Below are 17128 nucleotides of genomic sequence, written 5' to 3' on the forward strand. Positions count from 1 at the left end.
TTTTTGCATATTTTCCTATTGTTGGTAAAAAATAAATGTTGCAATTCCTGTAGGGAAAAAAAAAAGAAAAAAGATTGTTTTTATTGGTTTAAACTGTTCTGTAATTGTAAGACAAAAATTCTGGGTTTTTCACGACGTAGAAATACACAAAGTGTCGGCGCACAATTAATAACTTGCAGCTTAAAAGTGTGCGTGTCTCCAGCCCTTTTTCATGTGCTGTGTGTCAGGTTGGCATTTTTTTTTCCCTGCTCTACAAATTCCTGAGTCTATCTCAAAAAACCCAGGTCAAGTCAGCTTTCTCTATATGAACCAAAGATACAAATGCGTTGCCGTGCCCTGAATTGGGGGGGGGCAGTTTGTGTGGGTTCAAGCCTGTTCCATATAGTGTGAATTAATCCAGGAGGCAACACTGCGCGTGGCTGCACCCCGGTTGTTTGTTGAGGGTCCCTTCTTGAGAAGTTCACTGACGACCGTGGATATTTGCTTGGGCAACCGTGTTTTGTGGAAGGGTTTAGCAGACTTCTCTTTTCAGAACCAAGAAACAGATTATTAGGAGAAAAGCGATGTTCTGCATTTCTTCTAATTATATGAGTTTATGCGGTAACTTCTGAAAAGCAAATGAAAGCATGTTTAAATGAAGCAACTGTAAATACCATTCATTAGTAACTTATTTTCCCTTGAGTCTTGTGAAGTGTGATTTTTAAAGACTGCTTTGTCTCTTGAATAGTATTAAGATTACAAGCACATTTTACATTCATGAGGCTGAAAGGCAAAAATGAAATGATCCTGCATTTCTTCACATTGTTAACTATGTGACTAATTTCAATTAATATGCTTATCATACGGAACTGTTCGTGTTTTATTTCTGAAACACGTGTCGTTGTCGTCATCTCCATCCATTCTTGTCTTTTGCGATAACCTCCAAAACTGTTTCCATTTCCCGCTTTTCCTGGAAGTGGCATGTACTTGTGCCCCCCCCCGCCCCCAGCATCTTGTGAACAGAATTGATGGAGAGATTTGCTACCGCTCATGTGGCCCCTATAATAAATGGGGGTGAACAATATTCATTGCACTGAGACAGGTCCTCTTTTAGGTTAAAAATACACCAGCGGGTTCCTCGCTGCTCTCCCCCCGCTGTTGGATTTTGGAGATGAAATCCCGGCGGGTGCTCGGGTGCTGTATGGGGGTTTGGGCGAAGCCGCCTGGGCAGCTCGGACCCCGCTTGGGCCATAACCTTCCTCCTAGGACACAGGGCTGCTTTACCTGCCAGTGCCTACGTTCAGTCTAATTAATAATTAACAAGCAACGTTCCCCCAGCTTTTGCGGGCATCTGCAAAGACGGGCTCTTTGCACATCCCCGTCAGCGCAGCGGCCGCCTCGCCGCGGGCCGGGGGACGGTGCTGTGTGCCCCCGGGATGCCAGGGTGTGTTTTTGTTTTCCTGTGTGGTGGCAGAGCCGCCCCTCTCCTTCACCCAGACCCCTCTGACGTCTCCTCCATCTGTTTTCCCTCGCGGCCAGGGAGAAGAAGCAGCTCTCTCCCCTCTCTGTGTGTGGAAGGTACGGGGACTCCAGCTCTCTTTTCCCAGCGGGTCACCGGGGGCTCCCAAAACTCCCCCCTCCCCTATTATTATCTTTATAGCAGATACTCCTCATGTCCCACCTCTCCCCCAGTAAATTGCTTTACTGCAATTACAAGTTATCACTGTGGGTGAAGAACTTGAGTCATTATTTTGCCAAGTGCAGGAAATGTGAACCATTCTTTGCATCCCCTAATCACAATGAGTTTGCCGGTTGTTGAATCAAGAAGATAAAAATAATCCTCCCTGTTAGAATAGCTTTTGTAATCACGTGTGACACATAGGGCTGCACACGGAGAGGTCAACGTAAGGAAGGATAAAAGGGGCCGTGCTCCTGAAGATGCTGCAGTCAGGGCTGGTCGTGCCCCCCCCTTCCCATCCCGTCTCCCCCCGCCCGGTCTCTGGCTGTGCTTGCCTGGGAACAACTCTGCCGGCTCGGATGGCAACAAGCAAGGAGTTTTGTCCCGCGAATTAGGAGCGGGCGAGAGCGTTCGGTGGGGAGTACGTTTGCATGAATTCCCCTCCCACGGGCAGGGTTTGCATCATGCAGACCCGGAGCCTGATGGATTTTTTTGGCTCGGCCGCCGCAGCCGGCTGACCTCTCCCTGGAGCAGGTCGAGCGCTGCCGAGCCAGCGTCTGTGGCTCTCCGGCGCTGACACGGCTCAGAGAGCTGCAGATGATGTCAGCCGGATCCGGCTGGGATGGGTGAAATGGTTAAATGTCCTTCAACTCCCTGGGTGCTACTGCCTCGGAAAGCCGTGCATCCCATCCCCGCCAAACCCTGGGCTCCTCCGGGGCTCGGGGCTTCTGCGCTCCCACCGCTGCCGCGCCGGGCACAGGACTGTGCCGTCAACATGAGCTAATGCTGACACACAGTAAATATTAGCAGGCAGAACGGTGGGAATCAGAAGGAAAATATTTAACAGTTCATTCTCTTCCTACAAAGATTTCCATTTAGAAAGTTAACTCCAGTGTGCCTCTGCATGGTATTTCTTTAGAACAAGGAAAAATCAAAATAAAATGGTCAGATCTGTAATAGTTAAGGTAAGGGGTGCGTTGCAGAGGCTGAAAAAATGTCACATGGACTAGTTCAGCAACTCGGACTGATCCATTTAGTGCTACCTGCAGCTTTGCACTTGTGTGACGAGAAAAACCAAACTCGGTAACACTGCTTTCCCGCTTGGTGCCCATTTGCTCCAGTAGGAAGGAGTTATCAGCTGAGCGACTTCGAATTTTCCCCCCCCTTTCATTAAAAAACAAAACCCAAACCCAGACCTAAGCCACAAAAAAACCCAAAGCCCCAAACATAATTTTGCAAAATGAAAATAGGAAAAGGACGATTTATTTTTGTCCGGGGGGTGTAATGCCAAATAGGGAATGGAAAGCTCCGTCCTCTCACAAGCTAATACAGCTATGAATGCTTAAACCCAGATGTAAATGATGTTAAATTTCCCTTGGTGGAATCAGGGTAATACCTATCAGAAAGCACAATATTTTAAAAAAACGGTAATTGCAAATAATGTAAATGTGGAGAATGTTTTGGAAGAAGTGAGTGTGTTGTGCAATGTATAACAATGTTAGTCATGGCTCTTCATATATGTGTTTGTGTCCCTGGCAGGCTTCAATGGCTGAGAACAGTATACCTCTATACACTACTGCTTCCATGGGAAATCCCACTCTGGGCAATTTAGCCAACGCGATGAGGGAAGAGCTTAATGGTGCAATGGAGCATACGAACAGTAACGGGAGTGACAGTAGTCCAGGACGTTCCCCTATGCAAGCAATGTAAGTACGGCAGAGGCACGTGCGTGGTTCTAGGCGTTGTCTTTGTCTGCTGACATGTGGCTCCAGACGCCTTTGCGGTTGGTTCCTGAGGTTCGTGGATGGAGCAGCAAGAGTAGACATCTCCATCTGGGGACATGCTTAGGTTGGTTAGAACCTAGAACGGCAGTTTTCCAACTTTTACATAAAACCGATCAGCTCAATCCAGCCTGACAAGCACACAGAGCTATAAAATTGTTAACTTGTTTGCAGTTCTCTTCTTTAAACCTTGCAAAACCTCATAGGCAACTGCACTTCTTGGAGAAAAAAACTGTGATTTCTCTCCCCTTCGGTCCACGCGACAAGCATGGCCAGCGGGGCAGAGCTGGGAAATGGGCTTGTTTGGCGGGTCTAAAAAAATACCCACTCGACGCACAACGGTCTTGCTAAGCATTAACGATGGCACACGTGAAGGTCTGCGTGATTTATAGATTGCTCTTAAAATATCAAAAGGAAAATTAATAGGAGCATTATAGCAACAGACGGCAGTATAATGAGTGCATATATAACCGCATGAAGTAATGGGGGATCGCTGTCCCTGCTCAACGTGAATGGCACCCGGGCAGCGAGCTGGCGCAGGAAAGGGTAAGGCAGGAAGGGTGTGATGCCCCGATGGGTGTGTTTGGTATTTATGGGGTGACGGAGTGAGTTTGCAAAGCTGTAAATTCCCCCCCTCCCCTCGAATTACATACCGGGTAATTGGCGGCTGGTGAGGAAGCCGGAGTTTATAAGTCTTGTAGTTCTCTACAAACTCCGCGGAGCAGTTGGTTACCTGCGCGAGCGACCGGGTGCGAGAGCCGCGCTGCCTTTTTCTGCCTGTTCCTTAAAACGGGCTGTGAAATTACTGGCTGGCTTGCCACGGCTCACATTACGCATGAAAAAGAGAAGTAATTTGTAGTCTTTTACTTCAAAGTAATTTGAATAAGGGATTTACAAAAGTAAGTCTAAATCAAAAAGTAGAAAAAACATTAACCTAATACCACGATAGTAATTAGTTGTGAAACTAATTAGCATTTAATGGCAAAAAAGTTTCTCACCTGCATAATGTGTTGTCAGAGGGGAGGGGGCACGAAGGAATCTGAGGCTCTGGATACTTTGATATTGCAGCATTTTAAATCAGTGCACAAAGTGCTTTGAAAAAAAAAATCTTTAAAGATGGCAACATTCATTTTTAATTAATAATTAATTTAAACATTGTCTTTTACCATTTACTTCAAAACATTCAAATAATGTGTTTAGCTTTTCCAGTGATTGTTTGTGCAGTATTAATTATCTCTCCCAAAGTAGCGTTGCATGACACACTTTCCGTCTCTCACAAACGGATTCATCTTGAGGCGGTTTTAGTCACAATTCGTTATCCTCTGCCCGTGACCACGTAGGGCCGGCGTGGAGGAGGAGTGGAGGGATATGGCGTTTCTCCAGAAACAGGACTTCTCCCAAGGGTTTCTCCTGGCCTAACAGACAGGGATGAACGTTTATGATGTTGCGTTAATCCAAGTAATTATTTTTTTGCAAGTTCAAGGCTAGTGTAGTTCATGCACTTCTCATTTCACCTAAGGTTTCCTTGTCTTTGAAGAGTCTGCGAGGAGGGAAAAATAGCCGGGTTGAAACAGGCTAGGACATCTTCCAGAACTGTGCATAGCTGTGGCCTTTGTTGCACCTAATAATCATCTCTTAGCACATTGATACCAAGGTGAGGGGCACAGAACAAATACTGGAGAGAGAGGAGGACGGGGGGAGGGATGCCTCATTTTCATTATTCACCAGAAAATCCAATTTTCTGTTGTAATATGGAAATGATTGTTTCCTGAGTGTTTTCATTTTCTCAGAATTGATAATATATGTGTTCTCTGCTGAACATTTCTTTTTGCTTAAGTAAAATGTGGCCGGGTGATGTTCCAATACCAGCCTCTGAGCTTCCCCATTAAAATGGTGTTTCTCAGTAGTTTGAAGGGATCTAAAGCCAGAACGCCATTCACACGTTGCGGGGTTTACCCTGTTTACTAAATAAAATCACGACTCGACAGAAGATTTCCAGACCCCGTGCAACCTCTTATTTTCCCTAAGCCTCCTTTGTTAATGACATTTTCAATTTTTTTCTCAGAACAGATTTCCTTGTCATAATGCAAATTATTTTTTAAACAATTTCAGTATATTAGAATAAATCAAGCTTTAAACTTTATTGTAAGGTTTAAAGGACCTTGTTAACATGACAGCTAAGAAGTCTAACACTTTAGCTGAAGTCTTATTACTGCTCATTCGTTTCCTTTTTATGACACATTGAACCACAGCTAGGGTTTTGGGGGGTTTTTTTGTGTTTTTTTTTTTCCTTCTCTCTCCCTCCTTTTGAAACACTAGAAAGTAGTCGCATAATTACAGCTTGGGGACATAACACTTTCATCCTGATATGCTCCAAAGGTAGCCACAAAGCAAACTACTCCATGCTGTGTGCACCACCAGAACTCAGTGGCTTTAAACAACAGTCAGCTTTATTAAAAACTCCTCTGTTCCCAGAGTGGACAAACAAAAGAATTACTCAGATGTGAAAAGAAGGGGAATCTGTGTTCAGCAAGGTTATTTATTGTTAACCCCTTCTGGAGTCTTAGGCGTCTACTTAAAAGGAATGTGCTGAAATTCTGCTCCTATAAAGAAGAAATGGGAAACCCTTTTTTTTTTTTTTCTTCCCCTTCCCCCCCCCATTTTTTTTTTCTTTTTGCCTAGCCCAGCATTTACCTTTTCTGTAATTCAAGAGACTGAATTCTTTAGTCTCTAAAGGAAGTTTTCCTTCCCCAGTTTAGGGTTCTGGTGAGGTTCAGACTTACTTGAGAGAGACGAAGGTCTCCCTTTGCCTTTGAGCTTATTTAAGCTTATTTATTTCAGTTGCTCTGAAATGTTTGAGCAAGATCACAGATTCAGTAAGGTTTCCTCCTCACACGCCACTTTGTGGTTAAAACTGACAGAGTACGCAAGGAGTTGAATTTTTTTGGTTGTTGTTTTCCATGCAGATCTCTCTGCAGGGGGTTGTATTACCCCGATAACCCTCCTAATTTGGGGGATGGAGTTTTTGCCAAGCTCGCTGTCTGATGTTTGTCCAACACGTGAGCTGCTGGTGCGGGCTGGCATGGCTGTGCCTCCCCCGTGGCTTTGTGGCCCTCTCTGGCTTTGTCTGGCTCAGGGTCGAGCAGCACTTTTCGTAACTCGGTGCTTTTGCTTTGCTTTTCACTCCTGAAGTTTTGCTTTTTTGACTTCTGGGAACCGCACCAAACCTCAAAGAGAAACTCAGTTAAAACCACCTGGTTTCACCTGCTTTCATACCAAAACCAGAAAGGGGGGGGGGGGCAGAGTTTGCTTTGGAAAGGTTCGGGGACCTTTGAAGGAGCTTTCACAGCGTTTCGGGTGGTTGCGAGTGCAGCGGGTATCTGCCTTAATCTGCTGGCACCGGTTCCGTTCTGCCCTCTGGCCGAGCCCGAGGTGGTGCGGGGATGCGGTGGGACACCGAGACGTGGCCCCCGAGCAGCCTTTGGAGAAACTCCCGTCCGCAGCATGCCTTCTCCTCTCTCCTTTGAAAACTTCCCATCTGGGTTTTCAAAAATAACACTTTATTAAAATAAAATATAAAAAAAAAATAAGCCCGGGAGCAGCATCAAAACGAGAAAGCCAACAAGCAAGACTTTTAAATTAAACCAGCAATAGAAAAGATCACCCGCCATAAAGGCCGAGTAGCACGCGCTTTATCGTCTCTATGTGTAGCCTCTCTCTCTTTCCCCCTTTTTCTTCTGTTTTTCATTTCATGTTTTCTCTCAAGTGAGGGGCCCCACAGCCTATTCATAATCTAAGTTTTTCTAGTTGCAAATAATCATCGTGGTTTTATGTTCGCTAGGGCCGTGAGCCGCCGGGACGGTGAGCACGTGCACACCTCTTGCAAAAATTACACAACGTGCAGAGGAACCTCTTTGCTCCCAGGGATGTGTTGATAGGAGACGTATTAGTGAATTTGAAGGGGAGAGGTGTGCGTGCGTGGGTGCTGCATCACTTCTCCCCACCGTTTGTTTGTTGGATGGGTTGGACGGTGCAGTTAATACTTACGTATTGATCTAGCACTTTACAACTCAAGAAGTTGAAATATGCAGGGACTTGAAAGGCATTCACAGCCCACATTGGAAATGTACGTAGTCAGCAAGTTAGATGCTTCCTAAACTGACCCGGGCTCAAGCCGAAATAAATAAATAGGGTGCGATACAGCTTTTGCCCACTATGCAAGCGTACAGCTGGTTCACCCTGGTCACTTGAAATAGGCAGGGTTACCTTTGGCTTGTACATGGCTACCGAGTACATTTTCCCTCTTCGGTGATTTATTCTTGCTGTCTGTCAGTGCAGTGGAGTACAGACAGTATTGTCGTTGCTATCCACACAAAACATAAAATAAAATGCAGCTATTTTAAATCATTCATTTTAAAGCAAAGCTGTGCAAGGAGAGAAGTTGTTCTTACAAATGAAGGTTTGCACTTTGGGTTATGTTTTCACGTAGCCTACGTGTAAGGGTTAAATCAGCCCTCATGGAGAAAAAACAAGACTCTAGGAGGTGGATATCAACTCAATGAGAGACAGAGTGGGACTTGAACTCATTAACACTTTATTTTAAGGGATTGCCTACAACATCAATTATTTAGGAAGCAAACAGGGTCTCCGTTGCTGTGTCGCATTATTAATACTTGGTAATGTCAATAAAATCCTACTTTCCTATAAAGTCCCCACCAACAAGACACTATTGACTCACATGGCTATTTTACATTTCAAAAGCTGCCGAACAAAAAAAAAAAAAAAAAAAAGGTAATTTGTATTTGTATAGGATTTGTTGTAAATATGATTTACGAACAACATTTTTCAATTGTTATCATACCTGTTTTGAATGACCAAGCCCCGTTCCCCTGCGGGTTATTCATGTGCTATGCCGTAATGAGAAATTTGGCAGATCTCATCTCTTTAGTACATCCTTGTGCCCACCATGAGCTGGGGATCATGTTCTGCCTTGTTTACAGCTGACAGTGTTATTATTCTCGTTAGGACTGTGCTTTCTTATCATATTGTTGTGTTGAGCGAGCCTTTTCCTCTCTGTTTGTGTTTCCTGGCAGGGCTTTTCTTCCCTTATTGACAGTTTGTAAAAATATGCATTAATTTGGAGTTTAAAGCATGTATCATGGTGTCTCTTTGCTGTGTTTGCTTGAAGTTGATTAATGATAGAACCTCACTTGGGGTCGTCCTCTGGAGAGTTGTCTCACAGGTTCTGCATGTTAACGAGAGACGCTGCACACACAGCGAGCGATGATTAGCCCAGCCTCCGCCGGCTCGGCGGGCTGACAAACTGCTGCTTTGCCGTTCGGATGCTTATTCCGCTTATTTATCCAAAGATTGTATTAATCAACTTAATATGTCAGCTGAGAGCGTTTTCTCTCGATCCCGAGACAGAAACCCTCTCGAGGTGCTCGTCCCAGAGTGTTTTCCTTGGGAAGCTGAGTAACGCCTGCCCGGCGCAGCCTTCGCTTGGCTTCGGTGGCTGGCGCAGAAGTTGAGGGTCTTCTCGATGACCTGGAGCTCCTAGGCTTGGCACACCGGGTCCGCACGCCCAAAGCGCCTCGCCTTTCTCAAACCACCCAAGCTGTCGGAACCGGGTTTTAACGATCAACTTACCGACTGACCGTGTTTTCGTTTTTCCAGGCACCCTGTGCATGTCAAAGAAGAACCATTAGATCCAGATGAAAATGAAGGCCCGCTATCCTTAGTGACAACAGCCAACCACAGTCCAGATTTCGATCACGACAGAGATTATGAAGATGAACCTGTAAATGAGGACATAGAATGAGTATGTCTGACATCGTTATCCTGAGAATGAAGATTGGAAGAACACGTCAAACTTAGCTGTGAAATCTCTCCATTATTGTACAGTCTGGAGGATTCTCAGTCCACTTTGACAACTATGAAATATGTTAACTCTTAGTGCCATCAAGTATCCCATTTGGGAGTATTTTTGATTTTTCTACTTTTTGTTGAAAAAAGGAATTTGTACTCTGTGCATTGGATGGACTTGTTTGGTACTTGGGATTTTCCTCTCTTACAGTCAACATCAGTGTTGTAAATTTGCTAAACTGATTCACTTGCATTTAGCAGCCAGCTGTGGACTGCAGGTCCTGCCAATTTTGGACACTTGAGGACATCAAACTGAGCATGTACACCTGAACTGCAGATCAAGTCTTTGCCCAGATTTTAAGGATTCCAATGGACAACATATTTGCACAGTACTGCATGTTGATTATCACTGCCTTTACTCCATTTTTTTCTTGTTTTTTGGTTGGTTTCTTTTTTTTTCTTTTTTTTCTTTTTTTTTTTTTTTTTTTGCTTCCATTTGGGATGGGGAAGGCCTGTGTGTGCACGTGTGTGGATATGTGTGTGTGCGTGTGAGCGTGTATATCGGGGAGGGGTTAAAAGAAAAAATTATCCCAAACTTTTTAATGTATTGCTTTTATTCCCCCGCCCCGCTTCTCCTCTACCATTTTAAGTTCTGACCTCAGGCCTCATCTGGGCCCAGGGCCTCTCGGAGGCTTCAACGTTTTCTGTACTTTGTGATGAATGTTAATAGGTGTTTTTATTATACGAAGCTGAATGTCATTGAATTGTTTGTAGTTTTTTCTGTCATTCATTCCAGTTTCCTTCAGATGCCACCATGTTTTCTTTAGCTATGGAAAACATTCCATTTCGGTGTCTCCTTTTTTTTTTTGTTGTCGTTTTTCGAAAAGGTCCCAAATGCTGCACTATACATGTGGAAGGGTTGTCCAACGGAGAGAGAGGAACGAAGTACTGCAAGAATGAGAATGAATGACAGATGAACATAGAAACACTGTAGGAAGCAACACAGATTCATTCCACAAAGCAGTATTTTTTAATATATATTTTTTTGTTGTTTGGGGTTTTTTTGATAATTTCTTTTTTTTTTGGCAGCAACGGTGAATATTAGCAAATGCCACAAAATGGAACAGCACAAAGAAACATATGCAGCACCAACAGAGTTCACTTTTATTAGAGGATGAATAGTACAGTGGCAGGTTCTCGGTCGTTTAACACGAGTTCTAATGGGTCAGCAAATCTTTCTGGAATATCGAAGATTACCGAGATGGGCACCTATACATTTATTATTACAATTTTTTATTTTTTTTTCTTTTTGCATTTGCATTTGCAAATAGTGGTTGGAAAGATGACTTCATTAAATTGTTATTGTACGTGGTGATGTTTCACGGTTAAACATCAGTTCAGGATTGCTTGGTGGCATTAATCTGTTTGAATACAAATTAGATTTCAGATTGAACTTGTTACGGGAGTTAATAAGGACGGAGCCCCACTAATGCTAAAGTGTTAATTTTCAGCTGTGCAAATGCAGTACTGCAGTTAAGATTGTTATGCAATATTACACCAGCCAGTATGGAAACCTCGCCGTAGGAGACAGGAGATCTAGGAGAGAATTCGCGCCGGGGCTTGTTAGGCAAAACTGGCAAGGCTCTTCAAAGCAAACACGACATACAAAATTTGTTGCGATAGGTCAGTAAACCTCGGTCACCAAACACCTAAGCATTTTCATTCTGCAACCACTTTTCCGTCACTCATTTATTTATGTAGGACTGTAGCTTTTTTATTTTTTCAAAAAGCCTTTCAGAGCTTAATTTATATTCTTCTTTGTACCTTTTTTTTTTTTCCTAAAATTACCAAAGATATTACACAAAGGTAAATTATGTTCTCTGTTATATGCTTTATCTTATGAAGCCAAATATCCTCTTATTGTTGATCAAAGGAGGTTGAAGAATTTAGAGGGAAATGACAAGATGTGGGCTATTGCTAACCTGAGAGGGAAACTGCTCCTTTATTCTAGAAAATTTAGAAGGCCAAGTAGATGTCTGAACCAAAGTTGTTACTTTTTATTTGCAATTCTTTACAGTGACCAAAACGAAAGTCTGTAAAAGAGGAATTGAGGAGAGCTTTTGAGGCTAAAACTAGGAATCAGTGTTACTGGTGGAGCTGTGAGAAGGGAGCTGGAGAAAGCGAAGACTCAGTTATTTTGTGGAAAATTAGAGTATCAGATAAAGGAGACAGTTTAATAAAATACAGAAGAGAACAGAAAAGCTCCCACAATTTAACTGGACCACATAATAGTATTTCTAGAATTAAATGAAAAAAAAAATTTTTTTTTGGTCTTTGGTTCTACAGATTGTGTGCCACTTCTGTTTTGGGACTGTGCTAGGATGACTGCTTTAATTTGGGTTGATCTTGGCACGTTTGCTCAGTTTTGTTTAGTTTTTGGTCAGCATTTTTCATAAGGAAATAACACTCCTGTCCACTCATGAGCTTTGGTACAAGAAATTTTATTGGCAGTTACTTTTATAAAACTCAACTCTGCTTTCTGTTTCAAAAGACAAAAAAAAGAAAAGAAAAAAAAGGGCAGTCTGTGGTCATTTGAAACATTTTTTTTTTTGGTTTAAATTATATCCAGGCAGCTTCGTGACGTGCCGGCGGTAGCCAGATGGGGATCATGAGAATTGAGCCCTGTGCTTCTAAAACTGAGTGGTTTGCTGGTTAGTTCGGTATTCAGAAGGGGGATAAAAATCTGGTAGATTAGTTCATTCTCAGCATGTGTAGCTAGACATGAGTAAAGATAACAGCATGAGAAACTGTTAGTACGCATACCTCAGTCCAAACTGTTAGGGAATGAGTAAATAAAAAATACATTTCACTCAGTTGCACTTAGTTGTATGTCTTGCATGCTTAGTCTAAAGACTGTAGCAAAAATAAAAAAAATAAAAAAAGAGAAAAAGAAATAAAAAATTAGATTTTAACATATCTGGCAGGTGTCGCAGCCTTGCAGAAGAACCAACTGAAAATCTCAGGCTTTACATCGAGCAAACTTCACTATGATTTTTACAATTCTGATTCTGTATCCCTTTGGATATACAGTTGCTTCTTTAGGGAGGGGTTTATTATGTTGTACATATATATCCCACTGTGTCTGTGTGAGCCTTTGTCTTTTGGGGGGAGGGTGGGGAGGGAGGAAAAGGTGGAAAGGTCCTTTTTTTAGATATCATTCCTCAAAAGGAATAAATGCAGACCTGTTTGTCAAAACACCTTTTGCTTTTTGTGCAACTGCTTTATATTAACTATACTAAAAAAATAGCTTTGAAAAAAAAAAACCTACTGTATGTAATGGAATTGCAGAATACGCTGCACATGTATTTTATTTAGTTATCCTTGCTTTAAGAATATTGGATGACATTTGCTGACATGTGGGAGAAAATCCCTGACTTTTTTTCAGCTTTTAAAATTGTAACATAGTTGACAGATTTTTTTTTTTCTCCTGTTATCATTGATCGAAGCATTTTTGTACAGTTTTTGTGTTTAAGCTGGTTTTTTTTGATACTTTCCCACCCCTTCTGTTATCTTACCACTGCCTTTTCTGGCTGTCTTAAACAAAGTTCATATATTTGAAAGGAAAAAAAAAAAAAAAAGTCGTTTAAAAAAAAAATGTTTTTCTCCTGCTGCAGTAAATATTTTGCATGATGAATTCCAGGGTCACACTTTCAAAGTTTATCAGTGAAGTAGTGATTAATAATGGGGAGTGTCAAACTATTGAACTTTTGTATAAAAAAAAAAAAAAACTTTACAAGGTGCCAAGATGTAAAGACAATTTGTTACATGTTTTTTTTCTCAAAGAAAAGCGTACATTATGAAAGTAGTACCATGTATCAGGTAAATCGCTGTCAGGAATGAGAGTCAAAGCCTTCCTTGTCCACAAAAAAAAAAAAAAAAGTTTGTAAATGTAAAACCTGTTAGGTTTCTGCATTCAACTAGAAGTGAAATGAAAAATCAAGGCTTATGTAGAATAAGTGACCACAAAAAATATTACCTTTTTTGATTCTCACTTGCAAGAGTCCCGCCGCAGGTCCTGCACCTCCCCTCTGCCGGAGCTCCCGCTTCGGGAAGAGACCGGGGCAGGGATTCTGGTTCTACAAATATTGAAGATCATTAGATATTTTATATATATACATACATAAATATATATATAAAGTTTTTAAAAAATAATTTTGAACTATTGTAGTTTTCAGATCGCCAATAATCTCACGTTCATTATAGCATGGGAAAAAAAAAAAAGTGTTGAAACTCTTTTGAAATCCTTTGGTACCTTTGGTTAATGAACTCAGAGTGAGTTTTTAGATGTTTCAGAAGTCATTTAGTATTCTAGTCTTGCGAGGTGAATTTGCAGTTAACGACTGCATTTTAATGGGCCCAGAACAGGTAACAAAGTATCTTCTACCCATAAGCCTTGATGAAAATGGTACAGTCCAGACTGTTAGCATGGTGCTTCGTGTGTATGTGCTGCCAGTAACAAGATTTTTATTTTTTTTTTTTTGATAAGGCATAAAAGAAACTCATTCCTTACATCAACTGTAATTCCATCATTCCATGTCTGTTGATACAGACAATAAAAAATGTTGTGTAGTCAGTACTAATTACTGACATTATAGCATTCTCAAATGCAATAAAAATGCTGGTTGTTCACACTGGTAATGCAAGTTGCCATGTCCTAAGTTTTTGTTTTGTGTTCCCCACCCCATTGACTCCCGTGTCGCATCCCCTGAGGCCCCGGGCCCCAGCGCTGATCCATGGAGCAGCTGGTTGCATCTCCCACGTAGCCCAGCACGTTCATGGACAGTCTCATCGCTCTCCTTGGGTCACCCTCAACCACATCAATTCACAAGATATTTTAGCGACGGTTTCACGGCCGGTCTGGACAGGTCGGTTGTTGCTTGGGCACTGGAAGTGAGGAAGATGCTGTCATTCAAAGAATTCATCCACTTTCCTGGAAAAGTCCATCGGCGTTTGACCATTAGTGTCACGGGGAGTTGAGGGTATTTGCTTTCTCCTTGGGCTCCAAAGGGGAAAGCAGGAAAGAAGGGGTTCGGGGTCTCATCGAGCAAATCCTTCCAGGTGCGATGCCCTAACGGGAGCTGTGCTGCTGGCTTCGGTGGGAAGGGTTCAACGTGTGTTGTCCATATGCAAAAGGGGGTTTGCAGGATCAACCTCCCGGTCCGTGAAACCATGAGGAGCAAAGTCCCAAGTCGCGCTGTCACCTGAGACAAACTTTACAGGAAAAACCCACCTTCTTTTCTTTCGAGTAAGCACACATTTATTTTCTTCATCAAGTTTTATAAAGAAAAATAAAATGTTTAATAACTAGCATTAGCAGCAAACTGAAATTTCAGAGGAGAGATTTTTCATGAATAATTCATTAAAATTTCACATCTGCAAGATTAGTCATCCAAATAAAATGCTAATGTCAAAAACATGCACCGTCTATAATATTCTCATCAAGAAATCTTTTTGCATATAATGATAAATGCTTAAATTAGTACAAATGATTTTATAAAAATATTCTATCATAAAATTATACCAGATAACTACTTTTTTTTTTTTGGGGGGGGGGAGAGAATCTTTGCACACTCATTATAATGTGTCTTAAAATGGTACTGACTGGTAGATTTTAATAATCAAAATATAGAGACTAAAATTTGAGTTTTGTCATGTATTGCACTTTTATCACTAGTGAGATTTTAGTAAAGTGGAGAGGTCCCGCTTTTGGGATTAAAATTGTCCGAAGTCAGAACTCGATGTATGTTTTGTGAGGAGCGCTCTGCATCTCTGAAACGTGGGTGCGAGAGCCAGCTCCAGGTAGGGAATACGTCCCCGAATGAATCCCAGGAGGGCTCTCAGCTCCTCTGAGGACAACGTGTCCCCATACATGTCACCCGGGGGCAGCCAGGCAGGTCGTGAGCTATGAAGCCATCAGAGATGACTTGGGGACTGCACCTTCCTGGACATCCCAGCGCTGGCGTGCCCGTTGCACACGGGAGGCCTGGCTGTGTTTGCCGTCTGCTGACTTTCGGTGGCCTCCGATTCAAGGAGAGCTGCCGGGGTAGGTGCCAAGTGGTGCTGAGGAGCTGGCACTGAGTTGAGGAGCAGGAACAGCCCCTTGCCCTCCTGCTGAGTTACTGTCCCCTAGCAGTGGATGAGAGCCTGGCTCTTTGCTGGATGTCATACACAAAATCGTGTGTTTTGTATCACCTTTGTGTTAATAATTCCATTTCTCCTCCCTGGCAGCCGTTATCGTGGAACATCTCAAAATGCCTTCCTACTTCACAGCGCTGCCACCAGCAACAGCCAGCTGGGAAATACCTTTTCCAGTCAGAAACGCTGTTTTCCACCACAGCTGAAAAGCACTTTTATGGTCAGCGGTGAGGCAATGTGTCTCTGAGTAGTTTCCAAGGAAAACCAGAGCCAGTGTGTAGTTTTTCTGGGTTTCTCCCGTGCTGGAGGGAAAAGCAGCAGAAGATAAGGGGGTCCCAGCAGAGGAGCTGGAGGCCCAGGAGGACGCGGCAGCCGACGTGCTCCGTGCACACCCAGCTGCTCTCTGCAGATGATCTGAACGGTGACATTTAACTTGGGCCACGAGCACAGAGCATGACAAATTTCACATTATTGGCCTAATTTAAGGGACTAGCAATTCTTGGTGCCTCTCGCTCAGACGCAGACACACATAACACACCCTTCCTCACAACAAAGTGTAATTAGCCCTTCTTGACCTATTAATCAGGCTCCGTCTTCAATGATGATGTTAAACGTTCGTTTAATGGTGCGTTAATCAGGGCTATCTTTCATCTTCGTTGCAGCGGTGGTTAATTCCGTCACGTCAAAGCGCTCTTCATCCTCATATTGCCACGTTGGTGGCAACAAACCACCGTCTGCCCCAACGGCGATGGCCGACGTGGTGGGACGCAGCCCTCGCGCGTGTTTGCGGCCTCCGTGCCGCCTGCACCCGGTTTTGCCCCAAACCCCCAGGGCTGAGGTGTAGCAAAGTCCTTTTTTTGCCCCATTTTATTAGCTTCGTTAGATATCTTCAAAGCACGCGAGCAAGAAATGGTAAACAATGTCACCTTGGGGTATTTAACAAAAAATAGCCTCACCTCCGTTTTTGTTCCTCAGGAAATTTCTCTGTCTACCTGGAGGAAAAGAAAAAAAAAAAACCAAACCCAAAACCAAAAAAATCACTTTGTAGTGTTTTGTATGTATTTATTTAGAGGAGTTCCATGGCCATTTTTTTATGCATCTCAGAAGCCTGAAAAACATTTTTTTTTCCCTTCAAGTTATAATGTTAATTTGAAGGTAACCGTCCTCTCAAGGATTAATTCCAGCCAAAGCAATAACCATTATTTACCAGAGTTTGACATTTTTATCACTCATCATATTAGCAAATTTCCATTGAAAATGCTAAAATGGTTCGTCATAAGGCACATAACTGCTTTGGCTGTAAAAATGACCAACACAAGTGCCTGTACTCAAACATTAAATTATACTGTAATTAATAAAGACAGTTAAACTGTCTACTAGCAACAGCAATTTAGGTAACCACATTTGATCGGCTATAAATTGTAACTACATTAAAATTCCAGAAATATTAGCAATATGGATTACTTGATGGAAATAGGTGCTGATCACCAACACTCCTATTTTACAACGGAAGCACAGGTCATGTTGGCCACAAAACTGTGGGCGAAGATCAAGGCTGAGTACTTTTAATCTTGTGAAACAAGCAATTACAAATAGTTGCATCGATTTGTTAAAAAGCTTTAGGTGACAT

General features: G+C 42.6%; 1 protein-coding gene across 28 annotated transcripts in view; it reads left to right on the forward strand.

Annotated features, from left to right (window-relative positions):
• Nucleotides 1–14009, forward strand: part of FOXP1 (forkhead box P1) — a 389835-nt gene extending 375826 nt beyond the window's left edge. For 24 of the 28 annotated variants that reach the window (XM_054837687.1, XM_054837688.1, XM_054837685.1 and 21 more), the window contains 3 exons: nucleotides 1519–1557; nucleotides 3197–3363; nucleotides 9115–14009. In XM_054837687.1, the coding sequence (XP_054693662.1) occupies nucleotides 1519–1557; nucleotides 3197–3363; nucleotides 9115–9259 (351 nt within the window). In that variant the 3' untranslated portion in view covers nucleotides 9260–14009. The remainder of the gene's footprint in view (nucleotides 1–1518; nucleotides 1558–3196; nucleotides 3364–9114) is intronic. The other 4 variants (XM_054837707.1, XM_054837708.1, XM_054837714.1 and 1 more) reach the window with 1 other exon arrangement.
• Nucleotides 14010–17128: the final 3119 nt, after the last annotated feature.

Source organism: Grus americana, chromosome 11, assembly GCF_028858705.1.
Source record: "Grus americana isolate bGruAme1 chromosome 11, bGruAme1.mat, whole genome shotgun sequence".
Classification (NCBI taxonomy): Eukaryota; Metazoa; Chordata; class Aves; order Gruiformes; family Gruidae; genus Grus; species Grus americana.